At 49.4% G+C, this 17,871-nt stretch overlaps 1 protein-coding gene across 1 annotated transcript; it reads left to right on the forward strand.

Annotated features, from left to right (window-relative positions):
- The first annotated feature begins 3,894 nt into the window (after nucleotides 1-3,894).
- On the forward strand, nucleotides 3,895-15,248 carry LOC131406851 (cytochrome P450 2E1). Its single transcript, XM_058542732.1, has 9 exons — nucleotides 3,895-4,071; nucleotides 5,044-5,203; nucleotides 8,414-8,563; nucleotides 8,920-9,080; nucleotides 9,515-9,691; nucleotides 10,781-10,922; nucleotides 13,423-13,610; nucleotides 14,109-14,250; nucleotides 15,064-15,248. Exons 1-9 carry the CDS (start codon nucleotides 3,895-3,897, stop codon nucleotides 15,246-15,248), a joined length of 1,482 nt encoding a protein of 493 aa, XP_058398715.1.
- The last annotated feature ends 2,623 nt before the right edge of the window (nucleotides 15,249-17,871 follow it).

Here is a 17,871-nt window from a genome sequence, read left to right on the forward strand (position 1 = left end):
TCCACAGAATGGGAGAAAATATTTGCAAATTATACATCTGAAAAGGGACTTGTCCAGAGTAAGCCATTCAGGTGCAACTCTTCTGAAGCAGATTTTTCCCTCTGAGTAGTCAGTGCTCCTGGTTTTCTTACATAATATTTTCCTCTGTGCCATTAAGAGCATTGTGAGGGGACCCTTTTTGAAAAGAGGTCTCTGCTGTTCTCCCAGGACTTTATGTCAAGTCTGCAATATTGTGACCTATAAGAAACATATATCTGGTCATTCAGATCACCAATATATATTTCTCATATACATTTGGTTTTCATCCACATTTCCTGGCTCACAGAGCTCCCCAAACCTTTAGAATTTCCTAAGTGATGAGAGTGATCAAGGTATCATTTGTTATGTTAATGAGGTGACTTTGGAAAGCACTTAAAGATGGGGGCTGGTTGCCAATGGAGCCACCCCTGTGATTAGAAGGTTGGAACTTTCAGTCCCACCCCTGACCTCTGGGGAGGGGAGAGGGGCTGGAGATTGAGTTCAATCACCAATGGCCACGATTTAACCAATTGTGCCTATGTAATGAAGTCTCCATAAAAACCCAAAAGGACTGGGTTCAGAGAGCTTTCCAGTTGGTGAACACGTGGAGATTCAGGGAGAGTGGCTCACCTGGAGAGGGCATGGAAGCTCCACACCACTTCACACAAGCCTTGTCCCATGCATCTCTTCCATCTCTTCGATCCCAAATTATATTCTTTTATAATAACCTGGTGATCTAGTAAGTAGTATGTTCTCTGAGTTCTGTGAGCCATTCTAGCGAATTAATCAAAGCTGAGGAGGGGGTGGTGGGAACCTCTGATCTATAGCTAGTGGGTGAGAAGCACAGGTAACAACATGGACCTACAACTGGTGTCTGAAGTGGGCGGGGGGGCAGTCTTGCAGGACTGAACCCCTAACCTGTGGAATCTGATGCCATCTCTGGGTACATAGCGTCAGAATTGAGTTGAATTCTCAGACCCCCTGCTGGTGTCCGAGATTTGTTTGTTCATGTGGGAAGAACCCCCTCCCCAACGCTGGAATTGGGTCCAGGAACCCAAAAGAAGTCGCTGCACTAATCCTGCAGGCGCTGAAGCTGTGGCCGCGAGGGGCTGGGCCAGCGCACAGGAGCCTGTTGTAAGTCACTTCAACTCAGACACCTGTTTACATTTCCTTTTAAGTGTCTGCACAAGACTGATGCACAGAATGAAAGTAAGTGCAAAACAAATCTTTTAGTAAGGTAAAATAAAACAAAAATAAAAATCAGGAATAATAAAAAAGAATTGGCAGCATTTTTTCTTTCTTAATGGGACTTAAAATAAGGAAGCTGCCTCTGTGGGGAGAGGCTGGACGCACACTTTTTGTTTCATCCAGTTCTGTGTTGTTTGAATTTGCTGCAAGGAGTAAGTTGTACTTTCTCAATTAAGATGATCTTTCTGATCTTTATAAACACTTATTTCACTTTAACAAAGCTTCTCTGTATTGTTTTACTAGTGAGTTCTATCAAAATTTCAAAGTCCAGGTAAATTCTCCAATTTAAATCTTCCTAGACAATAGAGAAAGATGGAGAGCACTTAAAGTGTTTCTCGAGTTAGCACAATTCTTTAAAACAGAAGACTCTGCAGCCCAATTTTGTTTATGGATGTAAATGCAAAACTACTGAATATGTTATTAACAAGTTGACTCCCTCAATGTGTGACAGAGTGTGGCTCCACATAAACAATGCAAACCTCTGTTGTGACGCAGAGCTGAGTGCCTTTGGGTGAAACCATGTTTCTGTCCAGCATCAACCAGCAGATGTAAGAAGAAAAATCAGAGGACTGTCTCAGTTAAAGAGGTGTTATCATTACCTCAACACTCATCCTTGCTAAATACTCTTAGTTAACTAGAGAAAGAAGAAAACTGTCCCAGGATGAGTGTCTCTTTGCCACAAAACCAACAACAGACTTGACGGAAAGCCTGGAGAAGTACCCCATTCCTGCCAGGCACAAGGAATGGGTGCCCCGTCATCTCAATTACTCAACATTGTCCTAGAAGATCCAGGCACTTGAATAAGATGCAAGACAAATAAAAAGGGCTTGCTTCTGAAAAGAAGTGCTCAAAAAAATGTCATTATAGTCAAAAGATGTCTGTGCCTATATTTAGAATTTGATGTTGTTTGGGCACCCCACAGCCTCAAGGCCAGAGGACCTAGAATAGTGGGGCTTGGCCCCAGACCACAGGTCTACCCCCGTGAGGTCCAGGCTCTCCAGCACCTGCCCACGGGCTCCCTCCCCAGGATGCACATGCTCAGGTAAGCTGCATAGGTGCAGCTATTCTCAGCCAGTGGGAGCCACGAGGCCTGCCTCACACATATCCTGTCCTCACCCCGACCAGTCAGGGCTCGAATTCTAGACAAGAGAAGAGAGTAGAGGGGTCAAGACGGCTCAGTGTCCATCCTGGGGAATGGGCCCTGCCAGCCACACTGGCCACTGGAGGGGAAAAGCAGGAGCAAGTACACCTGGGGCAGGACCCGGGGTCTGACCAGCGATGTCAGTTCCCAGCTCAAGAGGGTACAGAACACTAGAGGTGTGCAAAGACCCCCAGAAAATCCTGCCAGAGAGTCAATACCCCTTCATAATGCAGGAGAGATAGCAAGTAAAGCACCAGTAATGTGGCCGCACTTTTAAATGCAAAACAGTCAAGGGCTGGCCCATGTTCGTCATGAATTGAGAGAAAAAAACGGGTTAGAATCTGGTATATGCAGTACAGCCTCATTTTTATACAAATAAAAGTATAGAAGATGATTTTATTCTCTTCATTTTTCGTCTTATTTTCTGTTATACACAAAGATGCATTACTTATATAAAAGTGTAAAATTGCAACCTATAAATTAAGGTCTTCCCTGCATCACCAGGCAGAAGATAGAGTGAAAAAAACATTCATTCTAACCACATACAAAAGCTCTGCAAAATACTCCAAAACAGCCCTGATAGACAGCAGAAGTGGCACGTGTGGAGGAATCAGTCAGGACACAGAAGAAGAAACAATGCGGGGCTCTGTGGCGTTCCCGGATACACGAAGAGAAGACACTTTAAAATCATAAAGTCTGCCCAAATTAACTCACTGATTTAAAACAAATGCAGTAAAAATCCTAATGTAATTCTTTTTAGAGTTTGACCAAATGGTTCTAAAGAATAATTATCCCTTTATTTTCTATAATAAAAATATACCTTTTTTGTAATCAGATATTAACTTTTTCAAAATTGGTCAACTCTTTTTCTTTCCTTTTTTTAACTCCACTGAATTTGCCAGTCAACTTGACAAAGTGCAGTGGAATTCAAATGTTGAATTTTCCTTCTCTGGCCCTGTGAGTTTGGCGGGTGCTCTACTGGGGGCTGCTCAGACAAACCTTCTGATCAGATGTTAAGAGATTTGCACCACGAGATCCGGCACTCTGCCACGGAGACCGTCAGCACATCGTTGATGTGGCCTTACATAAATCCTACCCCCAAAAAACACATGCAAACAAAATCTGAATCCTCCTTGCCCCATCAGGGTCAAAGGGGAGGACAGTCTCCCCACATCCTGATCTATGGGTTGGTGGAGCTCCCCTAGATCCCGTGTTTACTGACTTTGGTGCTGGTGCCAGAAGCCAGTGTTGACAGAGCCCAGGCATCGTCAGGTGGGTGCCTGGATGGAGCTTCTAAGAGGCACCTGCTACAGGAATCAGCCTTGAAATGGTGGCCAACAGCAGTTAATAATGAACTAAGATCTTGGGCCAGAGGAGAAGGAAGGCGGCATTGGTTGGCTGATCACCCTCTTTCTCCAGGATGCATTATAAAAGCTTTGTCTTTCCACAGGAGCATCCCCAGAAGTCAGCAGAGACCCCAAAGCACCATGGCGGCCCTGGGCATCACAGTCGCGCTGCTGGTGTGGGTGGCCACCCTGCTGCTTGTCTCCATCTGGAAGCAGATCTACAGCAGCTGGAAACTGCCCCCTGGCCCTTTCCCACTGCCCATCCTTGGGAACGTTTTCCAGGTGGACTTAAAGAACATTCCCAAGTCCTTTACCAGGGTAAGAGAAATACTGATGATTTTAGGGACAAGAATTCAGGAATTAGATGCAATATGTGTGCATTCATTCATTGTCAGACAAGATGTTATTCAATACCAGCCTGTTATGAATTAACCGAAGTAACAGTAGCATCCAGGAGTGGTACTCAAATACTTAGCTAGTGGTACAGCTTGGGCACTGCATGCTCAAATGGGCATTGGCCGTGGCTGGGCCTGGAGGGCCCTTGTCCTTGGATGGGTTTTGAGGAAGCCACTGTGGCTGGGGCTGCTGCTGTTTGCCACTGCAGTGCGAGGTGAGCCCTGCATTCACACTGGCTGGTGTCAACCTGGACCTGTCTGTAGACGCCAGAGAGCAGAGTGAGGAGTGAAGTGTTTGACAAATTACATAGTACCTCCTCCAACGATTGCTGTGAACAGTGAAGGAGCTAACAAATCTAAAAACTAAATGAGTAAGTAAGTCTATTAAATGAGTTATTAAAGAATATCATAGGGCACAGAGCAGGCTTGGAAAGTGTTTGCATTAAGGGGGGTGTGCACCTCGGAGGACGGGCTTGGTCGAGGGGGTCAGGATAGTGCTGGCTCTGGGTCATCCTGCAGCACCCGGGGGTCCAGGATCTTGACTGGGGACAGCAGACAGTGGGGTGGTGGGGGGATGTGGGCAAAGGGGCCTCAGGGGAGGGACATCCAGGACCAGTTGGTCCACTGAGTTAATGGTGTCCAGGTGGGAAGGGAGTTAGGCCATCCAGGTGTGTGTGGCCAGGTGCGCAGGTGCATCACACTCCTTGAAGAAGAAAGCCTCTCGGGGCGGGGGGGGGGTGGTCTTCCCAAGTCAGGCTGGACAAAGACTGTCTTTCCCCAGATCCCTCTGGGTTCTCTTGGTCAACAACAATGACTTTGGGGGTCAGTTGAAAGCACAGCCCTCCTCCTCCCCGGGTCCCCATGGCCTCACTCTGCTGCTTGCTGGTCTCTGCAGCTGGCAGAGCGTTACGGGCCAGTGTTCACCTTGCACCTGGGCTCGCGGCGCGTCGTGGTCTTGCATGGCTACAAGGCCGTGAAGGAAGTCCTCCTCACCTACAAGAACGAGTTTTCTGGCAGAGGAGAAATCCCCGCATTCCAGGAGTTCAAGGACAAAGGTGCGTCCCATTTCTCACAGCAGGCCGGGGTGGAGGGCGGGCAACAGGAGGGCCTGGCCAGGCACTGAGGACAACAGGAACAGCAACACATAGCAAAGATGGAGAGGCGGACAGACCCCACACAATTCAGTGCTGGTTGGTGCGTCTGGTCATTCAGTCATAGCACAGCGCCCATTTTAATGAAAGCTACTACGTGAGACTTCTACACAAAATGAGTGAGGCCTCGAGCACCCACACGCAGAGCAGCAGGACAGACATGTTTATAGAAAAATATGACAGAGAGAGAAGCTCTGACACATGAGCCGTGTCTCCTCCTGCAGACCTTCCCGCCTCCACGGCCTGCCTCCTCACTCTCTTTCCTGGGAGCTGTTTCCACTCACACCTTCAAGTGCTCCTGGGTCTTGGGGCCCCATCCCAGGAGGTCCTCCCACCTACGATGGGCACCAAAACCTGCCCTGGACACACTGCTTGTCTGCAAGGCTTGCTCAGCTGCAGTTCCTGTTCTTCACTGAGGGGCCCCCCATCCCACCTGGGGATGTTCTGAGACCAGGAAGTGGGTGCTGAGTGCCCCCCAGCTCAGAATGAGACTTCCACATGATCCCATCTCCCCAGCCTCGCCTCTTTCCTCTGCACCCCGTGTCTCCAGAGCCCTGAGTTCCCCTGATTCATAAAACATACCTGTCTCCTCCTGCAGGGGGAGGAGGGCTGGGGTTTGGGGGTCTAACTGGTCTTTATCTGAGTGTTTTCCACACTCCTGGCTTCAGACCCCACCTTTTGTGTTTCCTGGGAAGTCCTGGAGCCCATGAGGGACACTTGCCTGGTGGGGGCTCCCCTCCTTCAGCTCTCGGCTCGGAGAGCTCACTGCCCTCGCCTGCTGCTCTCTCCTTCCTGTCCTCTGACCTTACCTGCTTATTCTTTTCCACTTGCTCAGTGTCGTTTTAGTGAGATTCCAAAGAAGATTAGAAAGAAACACAGTGTCCTGTCTACCCTAGAGAACTCAGAAGCCTCTAGTTCTTCCTGAGTCAACTTTGGTGATGAACCTCTAGAAAACATTGATCTGTTTCATGTAGAATTTTCAATCGATATGCTCACAGGGGATGGTGTTCTCACCTTGCTTTTCCAGTTTATGTTCCTGAAGTTTTGTCCTGTCACAGTCGATGGCATGCAATTGCCCTCTTGGACATTGGGGGCTTGTTGTACTTTGGATTTGCCAAAAGAAAAGTTAACCACCTCAGTCTTTGTCATTAACACAAGAGGAGCTTTACTGGAGGAGTGAGAGCCCCATGAGAGCAGTTCTGGAGTCAAGGAGCTCCGTTCTGGTTCAGGGAGCCCTTATCTGCCATCCCTGGTCCAAGTCATGGGCCCCCAAATGCTACCAGGCAGGGGCCAGCATTCACATTCCACAGGTTGGACTCAACAGGGCTTTGCTGCCTCCCGCCTGGGGGCTCTAAAGTCCTGTTTTCATACGTTCCACATAGCTCAGAGTTGACCCTGACAATCAGCCAGAGCCTGGACGTAGGATGCGTCTGGTCTCCCAAGAATAACCATGTGAATGTTCATTATTAGCATAATATTGAGCATGGGCTGCACAAGAACTGCACCCATCATTTCAGTCAATCCTTATTGAGCTCTGATAGAGAAGCCACTACTGTCTCCATTTCAGCTGCTCTGGGTCCCAAACAATGCCAGCTCCTCTGGGATCTCTCTCTGTCTCTCCATCTCTGTCTCTGTCTCTCTGTCTCTGTGTCTGTCTCTTTCTATCTCTGTCTCTCTGTCTCTGAGTCTTTCTCTATCTCTCTCCCTGTCTCTGTCTCTCCATCTCTCTCTCTGCCTCTGTCTGTCTCTCTCTCCTCACATTTTCCTGTATCTCCCATTTGCTACACAATTCTTCCCAGCAACATTTTTAAATTATTTGCTTCTCCGCCCCTTCTTCAACCACCAGCATTCTCTTCCCCTTGTCACAAACCCTTCAGGGTGGTCCACCAGCTGCTCTCTCCCTCCTGCCTTCCCTCCTGTCTCCTCTGGCCCTCAGGGCTCCAGTAACGCTGACAGCTCTGTCCTTCTGGCCTCCTCAGCACACACTCTCTGGTCCCTCCCAGCCCCTCACTCGTCTCCCCTGTGTCCTGGGTCAGTGTCTTCTCCCAGCAACTTGGAGGGTTGGAGCTACTCAAGGCTAGGCCGGGCTGATCCAATAGAAATGCGCGCGTCTGGACCATCTCTCCTATGGGTTCGCTCTTGGACTGCCACACCCCCAGCCTGCACTCAGCACCATGTGCAGAGCCCACAGGGTCCACAGGAGTCTGATGCTTAGCATGAATAGACCTGAACCCAGGACCCCCAAACTCAGTGACCCGTGTTTTTAACTTGGTGAACAGCATCTCCACATGGCATCTTCAGTGCCACCTCACACACGCCGGATCAGGGGTCATGCTGTCCGTCCACCTGCCCCACCTCCACAGCAACCATCTTCTCACCGTCTAGCTTCTCCTCCCCGACTCTGCATGGTGCTTCCACTTCAGCCATTCAGGCGTCATTTTAGGGTAGAACTGAAACCCTCAGTCTGGCCTGTGCAGCCCACTCTCCTCTCCACCTCATCTCAGCTCTTCCCCGCCCCCTCAGGCCCAGCCAGACTTCTTTCTAGAATGTCCCACGCTCTGGCCTCCCTCAGACGTAGAAGGGAAACGTGCTTGAGGTCTTCCCAAATCCGATTGTCTGCATAGTCGGGGAGCCATGTGACCCCTCAGATTTTAGTAAGGACACTTTCTGTGAAGCCCCAGAGCTGAGAGTTGAGGTATTTATAGTGTGAGGGTTAAACATCATTGAGAACAGAATAGCTTTTCAGGAATTTTGTCAAGAGACAGGAACCGGGTGGGAGGTTTCCTTGGTGGTCAGATGCGGTTTTATCTCACATGGGGAAGACGCAAGGCAAAGTGGACAAAGAAAGAAAGTACATGGATGATATGAAGAAGAGAGCGCCCAGGAGAGGGGCGATGCCATGGAGAAAGCCAGATGCAGGGAGAGCCCCGAAAGGCTTCTCCCCAAACCTGAGCAGCCCGGTGCCGGAGGCCTGGTGGCTCCTTTCTTCCTCGCTCTGGCTCCTGTGGGGCTTCAGTCCCTGCCCCCGCGGAGCACACGGGCAGGCGCATTGCATCCTGCCCCTCTCCCCACCTGGACGTTGGTAGTAACTCCTCTGCTGTTCCCTCCCCTTAGGAGTGATTTTCAATAACGGGCCGACCTGGAGGGACACGCGGCGCTTCTCCCTGACCGTCCTCCGTGACTATGGGATGGGGAAACAGCGCAACGAGGAGCGGATCCAGCGGGAGACCCACTTCCTGCTGGAGGCGCTCAGGAAGACCCAGGGTGCGTACGGGCGGGACGGCACCCTCGCGCAGGCCACCCGGGGGCAGCCCCAGCCGAGGCCCCTGATGGCCGCTGGAATGAGGAGAGGGTGGTGTTCACACACAGACACCAGTTTACACCTCGGGTTTCCTCTACGTCTGGGGGCGCGGGAGTGGGGACCAAGTGTGTCACTGTTACGTCCTGAATGACTGAAAAGTAAAGAAACCTGAATAGGTTCAAATACTCACTATCTCTTGTTTATTATCAGTTCCCAGTGTGTCTTCCCACAGGCGGTGGTAAATGCCAGCCAGGAGACTGAGTCGTGGACCGCCTTGTACACGCGTGTGAAGCGCTCTGACAGCTCACCTGTTTTCCAGGCCAGCCCTTCGACCCCACCTTTGTTATCGGCGGTGGGCCCTTCAACGTCATCGCCGACATCCTCTTCCGCGAGCACTTTGACTATGAGGACAAGATGTGTCTGAGGCTGATGCATTTGTTCAACGAGAACTTCTACCTGCTCAGCACTCCCTGGCTCCAGGTGCGGCCTCTCTCCTCCGTCCTCGTTAGTCTGCCCTCATCTTCAATTGCACAGTTTCCATTAGAAAAAGAAGGGGAATTCAAGTCGTGTGGACAGACAGGCCTACAAGAGCTGGAGAACAGGAGCCAGGGCGTGTTTGACTACCCTGTGTGTTTCTTCTGGAGACACCCATGGGGCCGACGTCCCCCTTGCTAACCTGGGGACACTGACCACTAGACACACGCAGCATGTCCCCTGTGTTCACATCCCCCACAGACGAGCACCACCTAACAGAGGGTGCTCAGAAGGTGCTGGGGGCCTAAATATTCTAGATACTACAGTAGCGACAGCCATAAATCCAGGTTTGGAGAAACTTATTGGCCTAGTATACAAAATTATGTTGCATCCAGAAAAAAAATATATTTTAAGATAATTCCCCCTTTCTGTCTTTCTAGTTGTATAATTATTTTTCAAGCTATCTGCGCTACCTGCCTGGAAGCCATAGAAAAGTAATGAAAAATGTGTCCGAAATTAAAGCCTACACTTTAGAAAGAGTGAAGGAACACCATAAGTCGCTGGACTCCAACCGCCCCCGAGACTTCACCGACAGCCTGCTCGTGGAACTGGAGAAGGTATCCTTGCAATGCAGCTGACTTACCGACACCAGGCGAAGCCAAGAGCTCAGCCGTATGAGATGGGTTTGCTGAGTGGGAGGCTGCGTGGGTTTATATTGTGACTGCACTGCTGGTGTCCCGACTGCCCACACTCGGTACATTTTGATGCTCTTGGTTGCATACAAACACACTCGCTTCAGCTTGACCACCACACGCTGCTCCACACTTGTGGAGACACAGCCAGGCTGCCTGGCTGGCCTTCAACATCGCTGTACCCTCCAAAGCGCTGACCAGCAGATGGACTTTCTTGGGGAATCCATCAGGGGGCTGTGGACAGAGTGAGTGGGCCCCTCACATCGGCTCTCTCCGAGCCTTCCTCTTAACCATTTCTGGTCGACTGACTAGTGATCATGTCTCATCTGGGGAGAGGCCCTCTCTGTCCCTCGTCAGCACGTAAACCCCAAGCTGTGCATGACTTCAAGGGGTTCCAGGTCCACTCAGCATCACCTATCTGATGGCCCCTCAGGACCCCCAACCAGATTGAGGATGCTTCTTCTCTTTCCTTTGACGTCACTGTGGCTCTAGAACAGCAGGTGGATTTCACTCCTGATTTCCACAGATAACTGCCCCAGGTTGTCTGCGAATCTGCTCCCTTAGTGGGGCCCCTCACTGCCCTCCAGGTGTCTGGCTTCCTGGTGACTTCCCTGCCTCCTGGGACCCAAAGGCGCTGAACACGGGGGAAGAAAGAGGCCAAGGGCAGCCCCTGTGGCTTTTGAGTTGTTAGCAGAGGCCGCACAGCTCAGCCCTAGGCTGCTGGCAGTCATGGTACATGAGGGCCCTTGGTGCTTAGAAGGAGCACAGAGCCCCATAGCCTGGGTGAGAGACACAGTCCTGCCCATGGCCAGTGTTCTGGGAGCCTCAGTTTCCCTAACCGTGCAGTGGAGATGATTGTGTTTCCAGGGGACAGCCTTGGGCACACCTGCCCCTTCCTCCCTGCAGAGCTGGCAGGGCTTCCAGGTTCTCTTCTGCTGAGGGAGACAAGGGTCTCTTTCTCCTCCACTTGAAGATGTCCCCTTATCGAGCCTCTTCTGTCTCTAACATTTGCAGGAAAAGCACAGTGCAGAGCCTGTGTTCACCTTGGAAAACATTGCGGTGACCACGGCTGACATGTTCTTTGCGGGGACAGAGACCACCAGCACCACTCTGAGATATGGGCTCCTGATTCTCCTGAAATACCCGGAGATTGAAGGTACGCATGTAACAGGCAAGGATGCCAGGGCTGTCACTCCTAGATGCTCAGCCTAGAACTTTTAGGCTTTAGATTTCCGTCTGCAAAATGGGAATTGGTGTTGCTAGTGAACCCTTGTGGGAGTGACACTGGGATCACTGGCGAATCCTTTGAGGGGACGTGTTCTTGTGCATGATGGGCACCTGGCACTCTTGAACACTAGTCCTCCCACAACCCCACTGACACACCCCTGATTGCAGGAAAAACCAGCACCAGAGTGGAGAAACGCAATGCTCTCTGCATTCCGCTCCATAGTAGAACCTGTTTATGACAGTGAAAATAGCATGACCACATTACCCCTGAGTAAGACCTGGCCTTCTAGGCAGAGCAGGGAGAGAGGGCAGGGCAGGGACAAAGCCCTCCTGCCATATCTTACCTGACTAGAAGGATAGGGATCAGAAGAAGAAAGCCCAAGGGGGAAGCATTCCAAGGCTGCCCGCTGCCCTGGAACCCCTTTGCTCCTTTCTGGGGGCTCCTCCCCGTACCTGGGCCAGGTGGGACTCAGGGTGCCCTGGAGAAGAAGAAGGCGTGGCTTCTGGTGCCACATGTGCAGAGGGTCATGTACTAGAAGCACCTACGTGGGCCAAGTAGAGGTGATGTGAGGGGCACTAATATGTCCACAGGCCAGTCAGTGCAACGTCCAAGGAAAGAGGAAGGAAGGGGAGTGCCCAGGCCTGGACCCCCCACCGTTCACTGGGCTGTGCAGAGCTGGGGCAGTCCCTGCTGCAAGGAGGGAGCCACTCGCCGCTGCTGACAATAATTCGGCTCCTGCTGTGTGCCAGGCATGGGGACAAGCCCTTGAATACACTGTATTCTTGAGGGCAGATATTATAGGATACGAAGTCATTGCCCCAGGAACATGGATACGTGACTGTACAGGATCAGAACTGGTCCGTCTGACTCCAAAGCCTTCGCTTTGCCTATCTCACAGAAAGGTGGAGGGGGAAGGAGCCAATGTCCATGGAGAGAAGCCTTTCAAAGGTCTGGCAGTTCTGAGAGAACATCTGACCACTCTGTACTAGGGGGTCCATAGATTCAAAAAATGGTTTATGTGATTAATTAGGAGGAATTTCCAATGTAGAGAAAAGACAGAAAATAAATATGACTGACACCCATATATCCATTGCCCAACTTAATGTGTATTACCATTTTGCGGTGTCTGCTTCAGAGCTCTTGAAAACAGGTTGCAGAGCTAGCTGAAGCCCCTCCTCACGGCCCCTCAGACTCGTCAATGTCCCAGGACTGTTGTGTGTCATCCCTGTGCACGACTTCATACATTTAACATTCACTGAGTTTCAGCATACAATCTGTGGTGGTGTACGTGTTCTACATTTTTACCTGGGTACCATACTGTACATGACTTTATGGCTCATGCCACATATTAAAAGGCCCACAGGAATTCTCACACTCAGAGCGGCCAAGCAACTTGCCGAAGGTTGCTGTTGCCTCTGCCAGAAAGAGAGGGAATTCCAGACTCCTGCTTCCAAGAAATTCTTCAAGCAGTGGTCCATGCATGTCTGGCTCCATTCTGCCATTCACCTTCATACTTCTTAGAAGCATGCAGTGAACCAGCTTGGGGTAATAATTAATACAGAGATTTCCCTCCAACTACGATGTTCCTTGACTTACAATGGGCTTATGTTCTGATAAACCCATTGAAAGTTGAAAATATTGTAAGTGGAAAATGCATTTAATACACCTAACCTACCAAACATCATAGCTTAACTTAGCCTACTTTAAACGTGCTCAGGACACTTATGTTAGCCTACAATTGGGCAAAATTATCTAACACAAATCCTATTTTATAATAAAGTGTTGGATATTTCATGTAATTTATTGAATACTGTACTGAAAGTGAAAAACAGACTAGTTGTGTGGGTACAGAATGTTGTAAGTGTATCAATTGTTCACCCTTATGATCATGCGGCTGCCTGGGAGCTGCGGCTCACTGCCCTGCCCAGCATCACGAGAGGATTGTACCGCATATTGCACGCCTAGGAAAAGATCAAAATTTAAAATATGAAGTACAGATTATACTGAGTGCATACTGATTTCACACCATCATAAAGTTGAAAAATCATAAGTTGGGAACCATCTGTAGAGATTTCCAAGACCCTTTTGTCATTCTCCACTCCTACTTTAAAGACAAGGACTGGATTAGCCGTGATCAGCTAAGAGAGGCCGAAAGATGCTGGAGACTATAAATAACCTCATAGACATCTTACTTACTGACATCTGTAGAGGAATTATCCAATAATCCAAAGTACCTGGGGCACCTGAAGCACTGCTTAGAGTGCTCCAAAAACATCTATTGGGTGGATGGATGGGTGGTGGATGGGTGGGTGGATGGATGGGTGGGTGGGTAGATGGGTGAATGGATGGGTGGGTGGAGGACAGGTGCATGGATGTTGAGCCAGCCTGGAATCAATCCTTTACATTTATTCCATTCATATTTTGGCAGAGAAACTTCATAAAGAGATTGACAGAGTGATTGGGCCAAGCCGAATCCCTGCCATCAAGGACAGACTAGAGATGCCCTACATGGATGCCGTTGTGCATGAGATTCAGCGATTCATCAACCTTGTGCCCTCCAACCTGCCCCATGAAGCAACCCGGGACACAGAGTTCAGAGGATATGTCATCCCCAAGGTGAGCCTGGAGTGCACACCCTGAGCACCACCCTCCTGGCTCACCAGCTAGCCTGCCAGGGAACAGGATGGGGGGATCCAAGGATGCCACCTTTTGGCAGATGAGGCTGAAAGGTGGGGCCTGGGCCAGCATTTCCCCTCTGCAGAGTCTGCTTCCCCTGCAGTCCTCACATGGACCTGGTGACCCCAGAAATGGAGAAAACCTGGTAAAAGGACTCCTCAGAGAGTGCCTGGGGTTTGTAGTGTATTCTAACACCAGAAACAAACAGCAGTGACTCCAGCCTGGATTGCTCCTCTGAAAAGATGGGAGCTCTCATTGCCATTTAGACCTCACCCCTAACTGCTTTCTGTCTAGCCCTTAAGCAAACAACTTCCCCAAGTGGAAACATACTGTGTTGTATGATGTAAAATTCAACACAACCTTCTTCACTGGGGGCTTCCAGATGAAAGCCCATGTTTTGTTTACCTCACTGACGGAGACAGCCTTTATTCCTTCTAGGGCACGGTCCTAATTCCGACACTGGACTCACTCTTGTATGACGACCAAGAGTTCCCTGATCCAGAGGAGTTTAAGCCAGAGCACTTTCTGAACGAAAGTGGAAAGTTCAAGTACAGTGACCATTTCAAGGCATTTTCCGCAGGTAGGAAGAGTTCAGATGTAGCAGCTTCCCCAGGGAATTTTTCCTAATTCCTGCTCTCTGCTCCACACATCATCTGCCATTATCACAGACCTGCATCCTGTCCCAAATGTTTTCTTCCCTGTTCAGAGAAGTTAAGTGACACCTTTTCACCAGCAGTCCTGGGAAGGAGGTGTTACGGATGAATTATTTTTTCTGTAGAGTGGATACTTCACTTAATTCAGTCCTAAAACTCTTCATTTAATAGGACTTAACGAAAATCTTTCAAAGCTATATTACCTAATTCTCCATAATTTTAAACAAGGGTCACTAACAAAATCTAACATCTGGTTACTTGGACTCATCCTAGGACCATCTAACCTTCCCTGGCTGTGACTTGGTGTCCCCCTCCCTGGCCCTTGGCCTCCTTCCCAGTGCCTCCCCTCAGGTGTTGGTCTGAGGGAAAACCTTATAACCAACCCGATAACCTTAACACTCGATGCTGGAGTGTTGGCTTCCAGTGGTGGCCTCGCTTCTTCCTATAGGACATCAGGGTGAGCACTGGCAGAGACCATTCTCCCAACCCAACGCAGGTTTCTGCAGCTGAGTTCTGGAGATTGAGGCCGGATGAAGGCTGGTCCCTGAACACGTCTGTCACTGATATTCTTATACTGAAGTCCATTCTGTGCTTTCTGGGCAGAGAGGGGTCAACTCTGCTTTAGAATGGTAAATTACCCACAGCCTCCTCCCACTCAGCTCTCTCTCTGCTGTCTCGCCTGTAGCAGTGCTGTCTCCTGAAGCTGCCTCAGTTTCTCATCAATACTGTGTCACTTGCAGGAAAGCGGGTGTGTGTCGGAGAAGGCCTGGCTCGCATGGAGTTGTTTCTGTTCCTGTCTGCCATTCTGCAGCACTTTAACTTGAAGTCTCTGGTTGACCCCAAGGATATTGACCTCAGCCCCATCACGATTGGGTTTGGCAGCATCCCGCCCCGTTACAAGCTCTGCGTCATTCCGCGCTCATGAGTGTGAGGCACACGCGCTCTGAAGACCCCTGGGGTCCTTGATGCCTGGAGTCTTCCTGCCCCAGCGTCCCCTCAGTGAGTCAGGGCTCCATGGGGATCACTCAGCCAGTGACACTGCTTCCCAGAGTCACGTTCTTCAGACAGAATTTGAAAACAAAGTCCAAAAAAGATTAAACTAATGAAAGCAAACTATGAGTTAGTTTGAGTCTATGTTGAGCTCCTCAAAACAATGGGAAATAAGAATCATCATTGTAGGTTAAACTTGCCTCTTCTGAAAAAGTAGAACTACCCAGGCAGCAGAGTCAGTTATCTGTTATAAACGTTTCACAAAAAGGAACATGGACACTATTTCGTAGTTTGGAAAAGGCAAAAAGAATATGCCCTTGGACGGTTTGTTAGCTATGTCAAAAGTGTATCCCCTGCCATCTTTCCTGAGGATGCGAAGTTGTCCTTTGGGCTCATTACGAGCATGGTTCCGCACTATATCGTAAGATTAAAATGGGTCTGAAAAGACAACATAGACATCTGTTACTGTATTTTAATATTAAAATGTGACTTTGCAGGGTCCCGCCCCATGGCCTGGTGGTGAAGTTCAGTGTGCTCTGCTTTGGTGGCCCAGGTTTAGTTCAGTAGGTCCAGGTGCGGACCTACACCACTCGTCTGTCAGTGGCCATGCTGTGGTGGCGACCCACATACAAAATAGAGGAAGATTGGCGTAGATGTTAGCTCAGGGTGAATCTTCCTGAGCAAAAGAAAAAAGTGACTTTGCAGCTGGAAGGAGAAATTCTAAGTCCATGGGGAACCCCGTGTGAAATGAGGTAGAAATGGAGAAATTATTAATCAGCTCAGTGAACTAAACCTTAATGTTGTGATACAGAAGAGGAATTTGGAACACGAACCTGGTCCCCACCCGCTGGGCACACACCTGGTAGTCCTCTGTGTGCTCAGCCTTCATGCCTTGACTTCCCTGTTGGTAAAGTGGGCATGATAGAAGGCCTTCTCTATTGCATAGATGAGGATGGATCGGTTAGTTATGCAGAGCCTTCAGAACACTGAAAGTTCTATGTAAGTCCTTAGTAAAATGAGTCATGTCTCACAACCACCAGTGTAGCATCTTCTGATCTTTCTCTGACTGGCCCTTCTGCCTCCCTCTTATAAGGATCCTGTGATAATCTTAGGCCCACCCAGATAACCCAGAATAGTCTCCCCATCTCAGGATCCTTAACTTAATCACACATTCAAAGTCCATTTACCGTGCAAAGTAACATAGTCACAGCTTCTGGGATTAGGATGTGGGTGTCATTGGGTGCATTGTTCTGCCGATCACACCTTCCATCTCATCCACATTGGGGCACTGCCAAAAACCAACGCTGACAGACTGGCAAATCACTAAACTGAAGAGGACAGGCTGCCCCTGCTCCAAAAGGCGGCTGTCAATCTCATCAGCACACCCGCTCGGGGGTAATACTGCTTCCAGGAGAAAAATACAAGAAAATGTCTTTTCATTTGCTTTAGGGATTTCAGTACCCTAGGAAAATTCTAAAGTACTCAAAAGTGTTGGAAAAAAGTTGGGAGGGAGAGTGGGGTCCCTCTGAGTGTAAACATCTAACTGACCCAGGCACCGGCATTGGCTGTTAACAGTCGTAGGTTGACTCCTGGTCAGCACATCCCAAAGCTGTGTGTTCATGTGGTGGTTTCCAAAGTCTCAGCTATTACAAGTCCTGCGTCTCCTCAAGGGTGAGAACTGACCAGGAAGTAACGTTACCTTGGAAAATGAGTCTCAGCTTAAGAAACCCTCCACTGATCTGAACCACATTTGGCAAAATGGGAAGAGAAAGGGTCAATAGGAATTGGGTGGACAGAGGAAGGGAAAGAATGTCTTGGTCAGTTCCGGCTGCTGTAACAAATTGCCATGGACTGGTGTGGACTGAAATAAAGAGTCTGGGTAAAGGTTAAATGAAGGAGTTTATTCTATAATCAAAGTGAGGAATTCGAATCCTGGGAAACAGTCCAACAGAGTATTCTGAGGAACTGCTCCAAGGTCTACAGATCTGAGTGCAGTTTGTATACCTTTTAATAAAGCGGGTCCCTGCATGAGATGAGGGGCCGCAAGGTTGTTTAGACACAGACTCATGAGGCCTGCACGGCTGCTTCACAGGACAGAGTGGATTTTTGTTGTACTAACTATAAGCCTATGCAGCTCACTTGCTAGAGTCACTGGTTAGACCAAGGAGAGGGGTCCCAGCTTCCTTTACAGGTGACTTATTTATTTCTCACAGTCTGGAGGCTGGAGGTCTGAGATCAGGGTGCCAGCATGGTGGGGATCTGGGTTGGAGATGGCTGACTCTTGGGTTGTAGCCTCGCATGACAGAAAGAGATCGAACCAGCTCTCTGGCCCCTTCTTATAAGGGCATAATCCCAACTAATGACCTCCCAAAGGCCGCACCTTATAATACCATCACATTGGGATTAGGGTTTTAACATAGGAATTTGGGGGGACACAAACATTCAGTCTATTGCATTCCACCCCTGACTTCCCAAAACTCATATCCTTCCCACATGAAAATACATTCATCCCATCCCAACGGCCCCAAAGGTCTGCATTTGTTGCAGCATCAACTCTG

This window comes from Diceros bicornis, chromosome 6, assembly GCF_020826845.1.
Source record: "Diceros bicornis minor isolate mBicDic1 chromosome 6, mDicBic1.mat.cur, whole genome shotgun sequence".
Classification (NCBI taxonomy): Eukaryota; Metazoa; Chordata; class Mammalia; order Perissodactyla; family Rhinocerotidae; genus Diceros; species Diceros bicornis.